Here is a 14,822-nt window from a genome sequence, read left to right as displayed (position 1 = left end):
ATAATAACGATTACTACGGCGAAGGCGGTTTGAGATAGGTCAGCCTGGGGCTGAAAATTTTGCAAATACAAATAATAATAATAATAATAATAATATAAGGAGGTCAAGAAATATCTAAGAAGGAACGGGAAAATGAGCTATTTGAGGATCTTAAAGAGGTAAAAATTTATTTAGAGATTTAGAGATTATTTAACATGATTTCAGGGTGATTTCATGGGGGTTTCAGGGAGTCTCTGAGTGCCTCCGGGACATCTCATGGGGGTTTCATAAGATCTCAGGAAAGTCTTTAGAAAAAGGATCTCATGAGGATTCAGGGGATTTCCAGCAGGATACAAGCGAGGTTCAGGGGATTTCAGGGGCATTTCAGGGAGTCTCAGAGGGTGACAGGAGCGTGTCAAGAGGCTCAATGGCATTTCAGGGACTTTCTAGGGAGCTCCAGGCGATTTCAGCGAGTGCAGGTGTTGGTGTAATAATAATAAATAAATAAATAAGAATAAGGAGTAAATTCAGGGGTGTTCAGGGTAGTTTCATAGCATCGCAGGAGGATTTAGGATGGTTCAAAGCCGTCTTTCTCAAACTGTGGGTCGCGACCCACCAGTGGTTCCTTTCCTTTAAACTCTATAAACTCAATGAATCAAGCCCCTGAAATCCTAGAACGTCTGAATGTCCCTAAAAAGCTCGTGGTAACTTCGGGCAAGAACTCACGAAGTATTTATCTGAATCCCAGAAAGGACACTCAAAAGGATCCCGAAGAATTCTGGGAAGAATCTGAAGTAATCATGAAAAAAAAATCACTTAGATCTCTTATTCCCGCAAACAACTACGAGGAAAATCCTGCAAATACTTGAAATCAAGGAGAGAACTTTATGTAAAATTTTAACAATAACTCCTGTAGAAATCCCAAAAGGAACTCTGAATGAATTTTTAAATCTTGTGAGAAAGTCCAGGATAAGTACTAAAACACTGAGAGACTCCCGGGAGCATCACTAGAAGGAATCTTCCAAGACAAATTTCGGGAGAAACTTCGAAGGAAATCTTGGGAAAACTTCAAGGGAAATTCCTCGAGGAAATTAGAGAAATTTCTCAGGAGGTATTCTAGAAGAAAGCTCACGATATTTTTTTAGAGAAATTATAAGATAAACTGCGGGAAAAATCCTGGGCGTTATACCGCGAAAACCTCTGGAATAAATTTCGGGATGAACTCATGCATAAAAATCTTGAAAAATTCCTAACAAAAATCTTTGGTGAGACTTTTGTAAATTTTGTATCCCAGGAACAACTCCAGTAAAAAAATCTAAGTGATTCAGGGAAGAACACTGGAGAAAATTATGAACACCTCGTATCAGGTATCAGAAGGTTGGCTCCAGAGGCACGTTATCCTCCATTTGGGACATTTGTGCCATCGCCATACATATAAGCCTATTTCATCATCTACCTGAGGGAGAATGGGACAAGGGCTTGGAATTAGGAAAGGGAAAGGTGATGAATTAGAAAGGGGTGCCCTAGAAGAGGGAATGAACGCATAAGCGCGACGAGAGCTCATAGCCCATGCCACAACGGGTTTAATCAGTGCCCTGAAAAGGACACTGTAAAACGCATAAGCGTAAAGAGAGCCTACAGATCATTGGAGGTACCTTGAGACGGCAGACGACCTTCAATATGACATTCAAAGGCACGTCATCGAAAGCATCCTCAATATTCAAGAAATCACCCAAGCAAAAACTACGTTTGAGCGAGTGCTTTCTTGAAAATGTATACAACTTTGTGTAAAAGAGTCACCAAGTTGGGAGGTATGTGAGTTCACATGAATAGGCATGTTAACCAGACGAACATCAAAGTGTGATAATCGACAATGCGTTTCAAGCATTTCAGAAAGAACGAGGTAACTAGATAAATCTGGAACTCATTCCTTCTTCATACAGCGCACGCACCCTTTCGGGATATAACCATGGAGTAATTTCACGTAATGAAAATACTACATGAAAACTCCAAGAGTTCAAAACATGTTTGAAATACTCAAATCCTTCTGGAGAAAAATAGGACAAAATCCCATATTCTTCTGCTGATTTGAAGTAAGCAGAGCTTTTTAGTGCCCTCTAAATCGATTCTATAGCTACAATGCTCGGAGCAGAAACTAGAGATTCGTAACTATACAAAAGACTGGTTTATCCGAAGATGTTTTGAACTTGAACAGATCAGAATTCCATTCAGGAATACCTCTTGCAGTCCACACAGACAGTACAGGTTCCCTAGTTTGTTGAGCAGGACGCCTGACTACGCAAAGTTTGCGAATGAAAACTCAAAAGTACAAAAAGGTCAAATGGAGACTCCTCATCTGACATATGCCAAGCAGTCAATTCATGACACATTCTGCTCATGCAGAGTTGGCATAGGTGAAATTCTATGTTAAGTTATCCATGAACTGTACTACCTAAGTATTCCATCAAACTGAAGCATCTCAAATCAATGTTTGAGCTACTTCAAATGATATCATCATCGTAGCAATACTGCCAAATATCAGCGAAAAAATGCTGAAAACAAGAGCATGCTTGAAGGCATCCATAAAGGAAGGTTGGAACATACTGTTAACGTTATTCTAAAATATAGCATGCTCGAGGCACGACACTTCATATATATAATGAAAGAAACAAAATTGGGTTCTCAAGGTAACCTATACAAAAGTAGGTTTCCTAGCCGTAACCACTACCCAAACTAGACAGGATTACACTCTTCACAATCACAGCACAAAAAGGAAACATCAACGACAAACCAAATCGGTGTCAATTGAAAAACGTCAATGGCGAAAACGCATTAAGTGAACCCATATAGGTGGTAATGTAAGCTAATTTACAACATTTGAATAATCCCGCCCTTATTTAGCCTCAAATTTGAGACTTAAGAAGGATAACTGATTATCTCGGAGAAACACAAGGTCCACTGCACCATTGCTCCCGGTTAGCGCAGTAAGGGCGTAATACTGTGGAGGACGCCCTAATTCTCCACAGGCTCCGTTTGTGGTTAGGTTTTTATTAGACCACCCCCTAACCATTCATTCCTTGGCACGGTAAGCATAAAGCCGCATAACACCATGGTGGACTCTTACCTTGGATCAGACGGTCCGTAGTGTTATTCTTAGCCAATTGAGACAACCGCTACCGACACTACACAGCTATCTAGGCTGATCGGGAAAAGAAGTTAACATTGATGGTCAACTTCCAAACGAGCCCGAACAGCCGGGAAGAGCTCATCTTATCGGTATCGTGGGCTTGCCGGAAATGTCCGATTGATTTCGGTAAACGATCATGTTCGGAAGGAGAAAAATGTTCGAGTTCGAAAAATGTTTCATTCATACCAACGAAACTCCGTGGAATTCACTTCAGTTCTGAGTAGATACTACAAGTAGCAAAGTTCGCTACTTTTTATTCATACGACCCAATTATCATCTATCATACAAAAATAGAAATAATTTTCTATAGAAATACTCACCCAACCAATCCAGCACGATCGTCTCCAGCTCGGTGCACGCCGGACTGGCAGCCCACGAGAACCCAATGCACCCAATCCCGTCGCTTAGCATGTCGCCCAGAATCGACGGAAACGAATTGCCCGACGGGAAGTACGCGTGGAATCGCGGATGCTGCCAGTGTGTCACCCCGGGCATGATTTTACTCTCGACGTCCTCCATGATCTTCTCCCAGGGTTCCGGATCTTCCGGTGCTTCGCCGGGCAACAGATGCCGCAGATAGCCGGGCTCCACGCTGGGCGTCACCCGGCGCTGCTCCAACGTTTCCAGATAGTTGCAGATGTACTCGACCATTTCGGTACCGCGGCGGCGAAACTCCCGGCTGTCCATATTTGGTATTAGTTGTCGGTTCGGTATCGTCGATTTCCGATTCTTTTCCGCTCAAATTGATTCCTGACTCTATTTGGACACCAGCTGGATAGAATAGAAGGAATGGTATTTGTAAATAACCAAGCATCGCCCGACCTTTCCTTTCATTATGCGTGCGCGAAAGTGGAAATAGATCTATGAATCAGTCAGGTCAGAATGCTTTATTTACACTCGTTTTAAATATAGGCAGCTGGGCCAGGAGGATGCTTTTAATGACTTTTCCGTCAATCGTTAGGCGAGTATTTATTGGGATTCGAATTACACAAAAAGTCCCATTGCTTGGTGGGAATGGACCTCTTTGAAGCTGGTCAAACTTGCGTGGGATGCACGTGGAAAATTGTCGATTTTTCGCGAAAAACGATGATTTAACGCTTAAAAAATGTAAGACGTAATTTGATTTTTTTTGTTTAGCAGTTTCATGAAGGTTTATGTTGATGGACAATGTCCATGCACGCAGAACTCGATGTACACAGAGCAACGAGTAACTTTCACGCAGTAAGCGAAAAGACAAAAGAATTATCACGCAGATTTGTGTAACACCGGATCAGCACATTTTTTCAATAACAGTAACAAAATTAGCTTAAATTTGATGAACAACCGGACCACACTGATCCAGAGCCATGTAGTTTCACATACTAGATGAAATAAGTACATATATTTGAAATTAAAAATTTTGTTTTATCAGATACGAAATTTAACGACCTGTGTACTTTTCCGTGGTTTGAAAATTCTGATTGTCTTCAGCTTTAGGCGCCGCCCTGTAATGGTTAGTGACCAAAATGGGAAAATTTTTAATTAACTTTTCAGAAAACTAGCCTATTATAGATTATGGAACGTTGAAACATAGATTGGTTAATGTCAAATGGACGAAAATGAGGTTTGAAGTTGAAAAACACTTTCGCATTTTTCCCTGCCGCATACTGTACTAGTTGTCTATCAATGGTCTAAATTTGGGAAAGATCGAGCTATTCTACATGAAGTTAGAAATATTCTAGTTAAAGGCATCCTTATTCGATAGTCAACTTTGGATACAAATAGTAGTGTTTACTTTTAAAATCACTGAACTTGATGAAAAACATAGAAATATACATTTTGAAACATGAAATGATGGTAGTCATGACCTGGTGATGTTCTAGGCAACTTAAAATAGATTTGGAGTTCTGATTGTAAGGCCTTTAACTGTATTAGTATATCAAACTAATGTATGAATGTCAGAACTGATCTCATTAGATCCATACATGTGAATCAGAGTATGAGAGACTAACTGCACATCAATACCTTAGGCCATCGAAATCATTCTGGAGTTAAGGCCTTTATATCTACACCCGTAAACCCGATGCTCATTTCAAACTTGGCATAGTGCGTTTTGGTACTCATAGAAGATCAGTTGAATCATATGATACTTGTATACACATCATAGAGGCATCCTGGATCATCCAAACTATTCTGAAGTTGAGAAATATGGTTTGAATTTGAAATGGTATATCAACAGAAGTGCACAAACATCAGAGTTTGCCCATTTGATTCATACACATAGTGCAAGCCATAGAAGAGAAGTTTCCAGAGCATCAGAGATCATCAGAGCATCAGAGGTCACCTTTCAGTATTATGTGGTTAAGGCCTTCAGATCTACACTCGTAACAAAGCATCCTGCACGTTCGAAACTTGGTGTAGTGTGTTTCAGTAGACATAGATGATAAGTTCGACTATATATCATATAACTTAAAGCTTTTCTAGATCATCCAAACCATTCCACAGTGGGAAAATGAGGTACAAAACCGACAAAGAATTCTGTAATTTTTGAAAACCATGAATGCGGTTTTCGAAGTTATACTTTTCTAATGTAAAAATGTGCGGGGAATCGAATAAAATCGGTTTCATAGCCCGCATGAACCGTTACCATGCTCATTTTACCCCAATTCCCCAATTTTTTAGCCTTTCATATATTTTCAGAAGCGGAAGTGATCTTGAAGTATAAAAACTCAACCAATGAAGCTCATATCGGCACCAACATTTCAAAAGGGCGTAACTGCTTTTGCAACCAATGCCTTCTCATAAAGCTGTGGACCGTATCTCATCCCTCCCGAGCAATCCACTAGCACAAATAGAAAGATAACATCCTCCTCTTTCGTTTAATGGATGTGAATTGCGTAAGATGAATGATATACGATGCACAGCTCTGTGAGAAGTAATTGGTTGTAAAAGCAGTTACGCCCTTTTGAAATGTTGATGCCGATATATATCGTTAACATGCTAATTTTACCCCAATTCCCCAATGTTTAGCCTTTTTTTAATAGAAATTCGTGTATTTTCAGAATCAAAAGTGATCTTGAAGTATACAAACTCGACCAACCAAGCTCATATACAGGGTGTTTGGTTCCTGATTTTGGATTTTCAAGGCCGATAGGTCTTGATGAGAGATGAAAAAGTTCCCATGGAACATAGGGTCGGAAATCACTGCTAAGTCAGTTAATCACATTTTAAGTTTTTTAATTTTGCTTATTTTTGAAGTCCTGTATCTACTAAACTATCAATCGTACTAACTTTCCCAACGCACGAATTGAAAGCTAATAACTTCTACTTTCTTAGCCACTCCGTTTTTACAAAAACTACGAAAAACCGATCCCTTGCCGTCTTTTTTGTGCACGAGCTTGAGCCGATGATTTGCTTCGGATTGTAGATATGAAGGCCATAATCATATGCTATTACAAGTGACCTCAGATATCTTTGAAGCACTAGAAATTTGGCTCCCATTACATCAAAAATCCTCAAATTTTGACTGTTTGTCTAGCTATTATATGTGTATCATTGGTACAAATTTGAGCTCGATTGGTTAATCTTTCGTGAAGCTAGAACCGTTCTCGTAAAACACTATTTTTAGACAACTAATTTTTGAGCTGTTATATCTCGGAGACCAGTGAACCGAATTGAATGAAATTTTGAGCGATTATTAACAATATATTACTGCTTGAAAATTACTCAAAACATAGGTACTTTTTAATCGTTGGAAAAAGTTATGATGATTTTACATTTTCACCCATATAGAGGAAAATGGGTCTAATTTACAATACCGCACGAAAATACTAAATGTGTTCTTCCTTTGATCTAAATGGGCTCTAATATATTACAGACATCTTAAGAACAGAAGTAGGAAATCTTTGAATATTAAAAATGAAATTCAGTGACATAGATGTGAAAAAATACATTTTTTTTCGAGAAAGATCCTAAAAGTGTCAATTCATCATAACTTTTTTCAACGTTCGAAAAGTACCTATTTTAAAAGAATTTTCAAGCATTAATATATGTTGATAAACGTTCAAAATTTCATTAAATTCGGTTCACTGGTCTCCGAGGTATGACAGCTCAAAAATTAACCAATCGACCCCAAATTTGTACCAATGATGCACATATAATAGGTTGATGAACAGTCAAAATTTGAGAATTTATGATGCACTTTCTGGAAAGTTACAGCATGTTGATTTTTTTTTGTGAGAGAAAAAAAAAGTTGCCTGTCCCAAACATTTTGGCCACCCCCTGTATAAAATTTTAAAATTTTAGGAATGCTTCATTTCCACTCGTCGAGGTCTACACAATTTAGTTAGTCATATCAAATGCTTTGTTTGCAGAGCTATTCATCGTATTATCAGTATCTCAAAACAATACTCAAAATGTATAAGTTTCTGTATGAATAATTTCATGGATAACATCCCTCTCATATCCACATTTTTGATTTTGATCTAAATATAATTTATCATCACCTGAAATCGATTTAAAGATGTTTTGGATAACGATTGTTTATATACGCGATTTTATGAGTTTTGGCTTTTGATTTTTTTCTAATTTTTATACTTTCATATTTTTCCTGGAATCCTATTTGGGATGCCGAATTTTTAAGACAAAAATATTTTGAGATTTTATGATTATTGTTAAAATGTTTTTATTTCAATTTTTTTCACGGAAAATTTTACTGTCACTAATTTACTAATCTCTTTTACTATGATAGCATGATTGAGGAAAAATTAAAATAAACTGTTGCGATTCAATACAAAAGAAACAATGACTTCTGAAAGATGATTAAAATATAATTTTTTCATCGATTTAAAAAAAAAAAGAAAATCATAAGACACAAAAAACAATATGGGATATGCAGAACAGTCCTAAACGTCAAAGAAAAATATAAAAGTTTTGATTGCTCAGGAAAGAAAAACTACAACAATTCTCAAACCCTTGTCTTAGGGCGGGGTTTGGTATTAGAGGGTTAAATTTTCAAAAAAATCGTTTTAATTTAAAAATGTTTAAGCCTCTAATATCCAACGTCTCCTTAAAGCATGGTATATTTTGAGCATTTTTTTATTTTTCCCTGGCGATATTTAGGACTGTTCTGCAAAATAGTTTTTTTTTGTGTCTGAAAAATTTAATGTTTGATTCCCTTTCAAATGTCATCGTTTCTTTTGGAAAAAAAAATCAAAATTAAAATTTTCTGAAATTATGGTTTAAGAGTTTAGTCGAGTTGAATACGTTTTAAAAATATTTTCCTTAAAATTACACGAAAAATAAAACTTTTCATAAAAAAAAATATAAGTTAAAATACTTCAACAATAATCTTTTTTTTTTGTAAAAGTGTAGAGAGGTTTAAAAACAAAAAAATAGAAAAATCAAAAACCGAAATTCACAAAATTGTGAATAAGCAAAACTTTTCAAAACATGTTTGAATCAATGTTAGATGATGAAAAAGGATATTTAGATCAAAATTAAAAAAAAAGGGTTTTGATGTATTTATAAAGCCTGAAGTTTCTAGAACATTAAAATAAGTACATAACTCCGAGTCAATGCATAATAATGTTAAAAATGCAGGAGTAATAAATTCTAGGACCAATTTCTTCATTTATGAAATTTTTCATGTTTTTCAAATATTTTTTTAAATTTTAAATTTCGTTTAGCAACAAAAAAGCTAGGATATTCAGGAAACTGTGAATAAGGATTATTAATGATCGGCTATTTATTGCACTGCACTTGTGTACATTGTATCAGTCATCTCCAAAACTTGACTTCAATTTAATGTTTCATTTGTTAAGCATTCTGCACTGATGTTGAATTCACAGATTTTTCCACCGTTGTAAAGAACATTTGCTCCACCTAGCAATCACGCAGTCACAGGTATCCTTATGCCAGATCTATCCAATTTACACTGAATTCTTCACGGAATGAGTATCACTGCTTAGAATTTTATGAAAAATCACTAAATTCCAACAGAATAACCACCACCGTTTAACTGAGTTAGTCCGAAGAAGCCTCCGAGGCTTTCCAATTTTGCGACCGATGCGTCCGACTTCCCGAGAACTACTGAACCCACTGTGCGGTGCTGTGGACCTATATGCCACCGTACCCGTGTACCCGAGCAGGAATGAATAACTGCCACATAACTGGAGCATACCAAAGTCAAGTATCATACCAAGACGAGGTATTGGTCGGTTACCCAGGTATTGAAAATAACTTATTCTGGTATTTTGTAGGTATTGATGAAATACCTCAACGAGTTATTGATTTGGTGTTGAGGACTGCTTGAGGTATTATTGAATTATGGAAAAATCGCTATTTGTATGGAAAAATCGCCGATTATTATTTAGGTATTGCCATACCTGATGTCATTATTCACGCGTTATGCACAGAATAGACACCAGTTATTATTTTAGGTATTTTACCTCTTATGCAGGGCTACTTAATACCTTATTCAGGTTGTAGGTATTCAGTTTTCCATACCTGAGTTAGTTATTCTTCAGCTATTTTCTCCTGCTCGGGTAACCGTCCGTGCGACCGGCTGACTATTATCCTTCTCATTCGGCGGGAGTTGTTCGAGAAGGACTTCCTTTGGAGCAACAGGCAGGCGTTCTGCTTTCCGTTTGCCGTCGTTCACGGAGGCTGCTGATATAGCATACCAATTTACTCGTTTAGTCCTAGCTTTGGTGAACTGTCGTCATCTCGTTGCGGGCATCATCTTGCTTCTCAAACTTAGATCCTGTAAGGAGCCCGATCAGAAGAAGATAACAAAATTTGAACAGAGCTATAATTTGTAGAACCTTTTTATATCATAGTTACCAAATAACAAAAAAAATGTTAGTAGTCTTTATTAGAGAGATTTTCAACTCGAGGAAAAAAAATCAGTGTTTATAACAGTTTTTGAAGGTTTTTTTTTCAATTTTGGCCAATTGAACGATATTTAATAAAACAATCAATCATGTGAAGTTTTAACACTACTTCAAATCAAGGTTGCGACCATTCATTTGCAAAGATTTACATTCATTTGCTATTATCTCAGTTCAGAAGCATGCTATCGAAAAACAATGTATGGATGAATTTAACCTTGTAATTTTATCTGAAAGTTTGCCGAATGACATTGGGGTCGCCCACGCATACCAAAGCCGTGAGCGAGCTATGAAGGCAACTTTCCACAGCGTGAATGTAATTTACATTCACCGCGTGGAGAGTTGCCTTCACAGCTCGCTCACGACTTTGCTATACGTTTGCGACCCCAACGTTATTCGGCAAACTTTCAGATAAAATTACAAGGTTAAATTCATCCACACATTGTTTTTCGATAGCATGCTTCTGAACTGAAATAATAGCAAATGAATGTAAATCTTTGCAAATGAATGGTCGCAACCTTGCTTCAAATCATTTTTTTTCAATCAAAACTAAAATGAGGAAAAGTATTTAAAGTGTTACCAATTTTTGATTAAATAATGTTACATTTCGCTATGCCCCTATGATCGGGAAAGTCACGAATGAAATGATCCCGTTAAGCTAAGTTTCGTGTTGCCAAGTAGAGCGCTCAAGTAAAATTCCCTCTTTTTCCGCAAGTAATTTTGACAACTGATCCAGTGTGGGGAGAAACCGTTTACTTTTCCTTACGGAATAATAGCGCGGACAATTTTTCCGCAAGGAAAAATGACAGCTCCATTTGATTCACACGGGAGGCGTTATGAATGTTACACTTTTATCCTTACTTGCCATCTGCGAACCGCTCAAGTAATTTTGAAGCGGAATCATCACTTGACCATTACTTGTCCTATCTTTTTGCACAGTACGTACGAAGTGGAAACTAGCCTTTAGAATGGGGCAAATGTGGTGGAAGGACGACCATTGCAGCCACATTCCTGAACGTTTGATGGAGCAGCAGCGCTGGCTGCTCTGCTACCGGCACACTATTTAACGCCATATGAAAAACGATTCGTAAAAGGATATGGACGGTGATGTTGGGAGTCAAAAATAAAATTGATCGTTCGAGAATCCTCTGGCACATATGATTGTTTGGATGATGGTTGTAGTCGCAGAAAAAAAAAACCTAAACTGGTGCCGTGCTGCTGTTTGATGGTGGGAAGAATTTTTCAATTTAGTGCACGTGCATGGATTTTCGCTCAGATATAAGCCAAAATTAATGGCGAAAGTTGAAATCTGATAGAGTGCGTTTTCGCGATAGGTCTGATTAGTGGACTGGATTCATTAAATAAGGGCCCGGTAGGCTGCACTGCCCTTATTGATTTCCAGGTATGCGCCTTTAGTGCTGCTTAAATGCAGGTTTTGGTCAATATACGGCTGATTGAATGCTCAGACTATCGAGAATGGAAATGAAAATATGTGTAGAATGCTTCTCTTGCTGCCTTTTTTTGTCTCAGTCGTACTTTTGAAAGGTTACGCAACAGCTGTCACATTTTCAGTAGCAGTTCAGTTGGTAATTAAGGATAGTTTCGCAGTTGAGCTGCTATGATAGAGCACTAAAGCAAGTGGAATGTAGGTATAATGCTGAAATATAGCTTTTTTAATGCCTATTGGTTACCAAGGAACTCCTGGTGCAATCTTCTTATAAATTCCAGAAATAATTCTTGGAAAAATATTTTGAAAAATTCTTGTAGAATCCTTCGGAAAAACTCCTGATGAAATCCTCAAAGATATTTTCAGAGAAACCTTAAGATGAACTTCGGTACAAATGATCACAGGAAATTCTTAAGAAATCCTTGAAGGATGCAGAATTCAAGGGGAATTGAATATCTAGAGGAGTCTGAAAATTCGTGAAAAATTCCGTGGAAGAACTCTCGGAGAAATTTCTGGAAAAGTTTTCGGAGCTAATTATGGAAAAGTTTATGAAATCTGTCATAGACATAGAAAAAAAAAACCTGACAGGATCCTTAGATAAATCGATGGAGGAAATTTAGTAAAAATATTGCAGAAATTTCTGGTGAAAGTCCTATAGGAAAGAAAAAATCAGAGGAAGTTCAGAAGAGATTCTAACAAAATTTTTGGATGAATCCTCGTAGAATCCTAGGTAGAATCCAGGAGGATTTTTTGATTTATTTCTTGAATCCAGGGAAAAATCGGAGCAATTAAAACGAAGTTTCCAGAAAATTGTAATAATCTGTGAAATATTTCCAATATCCCAAAAATGTTCTGCAAAACTGTTAAGCAATCTAAAAATGTTCAGTTTCAGTGCTGAAAAAAAAAACAAAATGAAAATCACAAATAGCTATCGCCGACCAAACTTTTTCAAGCATACTTACGTGTTGATTTCAAAACAATTAAAGTAGAAAATTTTATAAATTACGGTTGGAAGTCGACGCGCGTATTATTTGAAAATATATAAATTACTAAAGTTCAATTACCATGCGTAGTAGTGAACTAACTTCAAATCTCTTATAATGAATGTAGTAGTTTCAGACCATTTGAATATATTTCTTACGTCAGAGTGATGAAATTCATGTTATTGACGAGTTTGTGAGACAAAGTGAATAATTTATTTTTTTTTTCGTGGTGGAAAATGTTTTTCATTTTTGCAGAAACCATTTTTGAACTAAATTTCACAAAAAAATGGTTTCTGAAAAAATGGAAAACTTTTTCAAAACGAAAAAAATTCAGAAGATTCATTGATCCGTACTCTAAATGTGTACGGAAACCGTTTTTGAAAATATTGCTTCGTTATTTAATAAAAAATCGAAAACCAAAAAAATGAGGAAATGCTTAAAGTTTTGCCTTAAAGACTGGACTCGAAAAAAATGAGACACAAAGAATAATGCATAACTTTTGATTGCGTGCACAAAAATAGCTGATTATTTGACCAGGAATAATACATTATGTGTAGCTAATACCATAAAAAATTATCAAAATCGGTTAAGTGTTGGCGGAGATATCGTCGAAACAAGAGACTTACCATTTGAGAATCTTGGGCCAAACAAACAGTTTAAAAAATATCACATTTTTACCTAAAACTGTAGAGCCAAAAATACTGAACCGATTTCAATGATAATTTTTCTGTACAAAAAGTATGCATGTAGATGTATTGTTATTTTGTTTGAATTGTTAAAAAAAAATACTGAACCGATTATAATGAAATTTTCACCACTTATTATGACTTACTTGAAGAACTTACAGTCAAATTTTCAGACGTTTTGATGAGCTAACAACCATGTTATAGCCTAAACTATTTTTAAAATGGAAGCCCAAAATTTCCAAAATCACATTTTATTGTATCGACAATATTTGCGCCAATACTGAACCAATTTTGATGAAATTTTTAGGGCATTAACTACACATAACATGCTATTTCTGGTTAAAAAATCAGCTATTTTTGTGAACGCAATCAAAAGTTTTACATTATTTTGAGTGTCTCATTTTTTTCGAGTCCAGCCTTTACTTAGTTACGAGTTTGATATCATAACAAATTTTGCTGTCCGATTATTATCAATAACATATTAATATAAAAAATTGTTATTGAAGTATTTTCCGAATTCACAGTTTTTAATTTGTAATTGAAATTAACAAAACAAGTTATTAAAAAGTTTTTCAAGAACCTTTTTTTTGTTTTTTTTTATTCTTCAACCACTTAACCTAATTTACAGCTCTTTTGTCCACTAGGGCACTGCGTGAGCGATTCCAATTGGCGGCTGCAGTTACACTTTGTACAGCGCCTAAATGTATTCTATTCTAATTCCACTAATTCTTATTCGAACTGATAGCCTTTGCACTGCTGTAACTTTTCTACCCTGTCCATGGTAGAATGATGAGCACGATGTTGCTGTGTGGTTTTTGTTCCATTTCCAGTCCGATTGGGGGTCCATTATGAGTTGCCGTTGGCCGATATCCAAGTTTCCGGGTCCGTTAGAGCATATGCTCAGAAGAGGGTCAGGTGTCAGCCGCTCTCGGGGGGAAGAGCAACTGACGAAAAATTGCAAGTGCCGGGAGCCTCGCGAACGAAGTAGGACACTTCCCTGGATTTCAAACTAGAATCGGTGGGGTTCTGGGATATTGAGGAGACATTAGGGTTCATGCAAATATTACGTAAAGCAAAATATGACTATTTTAGACCCCCCCCCTCCCCCACGTAACAACTTTTGTATGGAAGATTTTGAAATTTTGTATGAAGCGTAATATTTGAATGAACCCTTAGAATCTGGTTTTCACGATTATTTCAGATACCTGAAGTCCTCTTCGTCTTTCGTATTTGCTTCTTTCATTCATTTCATTTTTTCAGTTCAACATCAAATTCATGAAAACACTGAATCAACAATTTGCCGCAATAGTACTCGATTTGCAGCTGTAGCTCTCCAATGTCGGTCACGCCCAACGGTCGCCAGATCACGCTCCACCTGGTCCGCCCATCGTGCTCTCTGCGCCCCACGCCTTCTTGTACCAACCGGATGGTTAGCATACACCAACTTTGCAGGGTTGTTGTCCGGCATTCTTGCAACATGCCCTGCCTACCGTATCCGTCCAGCTTTAGCCACTTTCAGGATGTTAGGTTCACAGTAGAGTGCATGCCGCCGAAGATCGTCCTTAGCACGCGTCGCTCGAAACCTCCTCGAGCATCGTCCATGTCTCGTGTCCGCAGATAACCACCGGTCTTATTAGCGTCTTGAACATAGTACATTTGGTGCGAGGGTGA

At 37.1% G+C, this 14,822-nt stretch overlaps 3 protein-coding genes across 5 annotated transcripts in view; 2 read left to right on the top strand and 1 right to left on the bottom strand.

Moving 5' to 3' along the window:
- LOC134288728 (aromatic-L-amino-acid decarboxylase) overlaps positions 1–9,270 on the bottom strand; it is a 30,903-nt gene extending 21,633 nt beyond the window's left edge. Inside the window, exons 1-2 of the mRNA XM_062854481.1 lie at positions 9,029–9,270; positions 3,487–3,937 (exon numbers count right to left, since the gene is read on the bottom strand). Coding sequence (XP_062710465.1) covers positions 3,487–3,853 — 367 coding nt within the window. The 5' untranslated portion in view covers positions 3,854–3,937; positions 9,029–9,270. The remainder of the gene's footprint in view (positions 1–3,486; positions 3,938–9,028) is intronic.
- The window catches only part of LOC109407819 (ribonuclease P protein subunit p25-like protein), a 606,744-nt gene that overhangs the window by 126,184 nt on the left and 465,738 nt on the right, over positions 1–14,822 (top strand). The window lies entirely within an intron of this gene.
- The window catches only part of LOC134288726 (ribonuclease P protein subunit p25-like protein), a 47,912-nt gene that overhangs the window by 14,637 nt on the left and 18,453 nt on the right, over positions 1–14,822 (top strand). The window lies entirely within an intron of this gene.

The sequence above is a fragment of the Aedes albopictus genome, chromosome 2 (genome assembly GCF_035046485.1).
Source record: "Aedes albopictus strain Foshan chromosome 2, AalbF5, whole genome shotgun sequence".
Classification (NCBI taxonomy): domain Eukaryota; kingdom Metazoa; phylum Arthropoda; class Insecta; order Diptera; family Culicidae; genus Aedes; species Aedes albopictus.
Note: the sequence above shows the minus strand (reverse complement) of the source record. Positions and strands in the feature narration are given on the sequence as shown.